Source organism: Ursus maritimus, unplaced genomic scaffold, assembly GCF_017311325.1.
Source record: "Ursus maritimus isolate PB19 unplaced genomic scaffold, ASM1731132v1 scaffold_5, whole genome shotgun sequence".
NCBI lineage: Eukaryota > Metazoa > Chordata > Mammalia > Carnivora > Ursidae > Ursus > Ursus maritimus.
Genome location: NW_024426663.1, coordinates 48,479,839 through 48,483,004, shown reverse-complemented (window position 1 = coordinate 48,483,004; position 3,166 = coordinate 48,479,839). Strand labels below are relative to the sequence as shown.

Below are 3,166 nucleotides of genomic sequence, written 5' to 3'. Positions count from 1 at the left end.
TGGGGCCAGGAGCGCCCTGGAAATGGGCAGTTTGGCGGCAGCCTGGCCGACAAGGAGTGTGTGTGTGTGTGTGTGTGTGTGTGTGTGTGTGTGTGTGTGGTAGGGTCAGCTTCCTGGCCCCGCTCAGCCCGGGGCTGCCCTTCGATCTGGGCAGTGCGAGTTGGGACAGGACAGAGAGGTTTGGCACTTTGGGGGGAAACAAGTCCACGAAGAAGAAGAATCCGGAAGGTCTGCGCGCTGGAGCCAGGCGGGGCGGGGCGGGCCGGGAGAGGCCGGGCCGGGCCGGGGTATAAATGCTGTCGCGGGGGCGGCCGTGGCGGGCGCACAGAGACGCGCCTAGAGCTGCTGCCTGGCCTCGCCTCCCGGGCCGCCCCTGCGAGTCCCGGGCGCGTGAGCACGCCTGCGCGCGCCCGGGCCCTTCCTGGCAAGCTGCTTGTAAGATGAGTGAAGAAGCAGGTGGGGGAGAGGGGAGGCAGCGAGCGAGAGGGCGAGGGGAGCGCCGGCGCTGAGCGGCGCTCACTTGGAGCGCGGCGAGCGAGGGAGACGAGTCTGATCCATGCCCCTCGCTGCCTCCCTGCCAGGCGCGCGAAGATGATGGCCATGAACGCCAAGCAGCCTTTCGGCATGCACCCGGTGCTTCAAGAACCCAAATTCTCCAGCCTGCACTCCGGTTCCGAGGCCATGCGCAGAGTCTGTCTCCCAGCCCCGCAGGTACGTAGTGGAGCATAATTACCGCTCTAAGGCACATTTTTTGACAGGCACTAGCTTCATGTTTTTTTCATGTCGCCCAGAACAATCGCCGCTGTCTGAACCCCTCTCCTTGTCTCCCCCGCGCTCTCTCCCGGCGCGCTCTCTCTCTCATTCATGTCTCTCTGATCCACACGTCTGTTCCAGCAGAGCCTCTGTCTCCGTATTAATTTTTATGACCTGGGCTTTGAGGAGAGGCATCTCGGTTGCTTGAAAATGTGTTTTAATCCTGAGTTGACAGTATTCCCCACTGACCGTGCTGTGCGCCTTCTCGCTTGCAGCTGCAGGGTAATATATTTGGAAGCTTTGATGAGAGCCTGCTGGCACGCGCCGAAGCTCTGGCGGCGGTGGATATCGTCTCCCACGGCAAGAACCATCCGTTCAAGCCCGACGCCACCTACCATACCATGAGCAGCGTGCCCTGCACGTCCACTTCGTCCACCGTGCCCATATCCCACCCGGCCGCGCTCACCTCGCACCCGCACCACGCCGTGCACCAGGGCCTCGAGGGCGACCTGCTAGAGCACATCTCTCCCACGCTGAGCGTGAGCGGTTTGGGCGCCCCAGAGCACTCGGTGATGCCGGCGCAGATCCACCCGCACCACCTGGGCGCCATGGGCCACCTGCACCAGGCCATGGGCATGAGTCACCCACATGCCGTGGCGCCTCACAGCGCCATGCCCACATGCCTCAGCGACGTAGAGTCGGACCCCCGAGAGCTCGAGGCCTTCGCCGAGCGCTTCAAGCAGCGGCGCATCAAGCTGGGGGTGACCCAGGCGGACGTGGGCGCGGCTCTAGCCAACCTCAAGATCCCCGGAGTAGGCTCGCTCAGCCAGAGCACCATTTGCAGGTTTGAGTCTCTCACTCTCTCACACAACAACATGATCGCGCTCAAGCCGGTGCTCCAGGCCTGGCTGGAGGAAGCCGAGGCCGCCTATCGAGAGAAAAACAGCAAGCCAGAGCTCTTCAACGGCAGTGAGAGGAAGCGCAAACGCACGTCCATCGCGGCGCCGGAGAAGCGCTCACTGGAGGCCTACTTCGCCATCCAACCGCGGCCCTCATCGGAGAAGATCGCGGCCATCGCCGAGAAACTGGACCTTAAAAAGAACGTGGTGAGGGTCTGGTTTTGCAACCAGAGACAGAAACAGAAACGAATGAAGTACTCGGCTGTCCACTGACTGCGGCGGGGCGCAGCGTCCGGGTCCGGGAGAGCTGAGTGTACACCACCCCCGGAGTGGGGGGAACGGTTATGGGGGACTCCAAGACGTTTCCTGGCAGGTCAGGCTCTCTCCCCCGAAGCCACAGACTTTCCCCTTTATCCCACCTCGTTGCCTCCCGGCCTTCTCTTTCTCTTCTTTCCTTTCTATTCCCACCAGAAAAGTTATGGCGCTAAGAAAAAATTGAAGAAGGGCAGGCCTGGAGGGACTAGCGCTGTCCCTGGTGCTGAAAATCGCCCTCGCGCGCTAGGCTGCGCGACCTCAGGGCAGGAGCCCAAATGCAAGGGATAGTGAATTGGCCCGACCGCAGGACTCTGGGGGTGAAGGCGCCACTTTGCTAAGCGCGATTAGACAAAAGATGAAGGGATGGGAAGGCAGTGATAAATAATAATACAAAGTCTAACTGGGGCACAAACATGTACTGGAGATTTATTTAGAGTATATAAAATACATGTATGTTTCCAAAGGATAGCCTTATACTCCTTTATCCTCTTAAATTTTATCCATCTCATCCTTTGGTTTGTAGTAAGTTTTCTAAGGTAGCATGGATTAGGTTCAGGGAAAGTGTGCGTGGAGTTTCGAGGTCCCAGCTGTTCTCTGCGGTAAGTTGGGCTCCAGAAAAGATGGGCCCAATTCAGCGACTGAAAATGCTGGGATCACATTCCTGGTTGCAAGCAGCAGCTGGCAACTGCTCTGGCCCATCCTCCCCGATCTGATGGTGTCTGAGGGGGTAATTACTGCCGATGGAGAATGAGGGGGATTGGTAGTGCTCTGGACCGACTGAGGACTGTGACCCCAACTCGCTGCTCCAGCCAGATTCCCAGCGCAGCATAGAGGCGGCTCTTCAAAAGTAATTGTAACTGCTCTGAATCATATGCAAGTCCTTCCAACACGTCTAACCTCGTTGTGATTTAATTATTGTTGTTAGCATTGTTATTGCCTATTATTTATTTAACTCTGCTTCTTTCCATCCCCCTTTTTTGGGTGTCTCCTGGTGGAGGTTCACTTATGGTTTTGGGGGGAAAGAGGAGCCAGACAGCTGGCCTGGACCCTTCTCACCCACGTCCCTCTGGCCCCGTCACATTTTATCTTTTGTTGCTTCATGTAATTTGCGTGTTGCTGTGTGACCTTTGGTTTTGTTCTCCAAATAGATACAATAAAATATTAAGTTTTCTTCTCTTTACCCCTTGAATTAACTTCTA

The 3,166-nt window shown here is 57.4% G+C and overlaps 1 protein-coding gene across 1 annotated transcript; it reads left to right on the top strand.

The window, feature by feature from the left end:
- Window positions 1-591: 591 nt before the first annotated feature.
- On the top strand, window positions 592-1,925 carry POU4F3 (POU class 4 homeobox 3). The gene is made up of 2 exons (XM_008691434.1): window positions 592-711; window positions 1,029-1,925. The coding sequence occupies exons 1-2, from the start codon at window positions 592-594 to the stop codon at window positions 1,923-1,925; spliced, it is 1,017 nt and encodes a 338-aa protein (XP_008689656.1).
- Window positions 1,926-3,166: the final 1,241 nt, after the last annotated feature.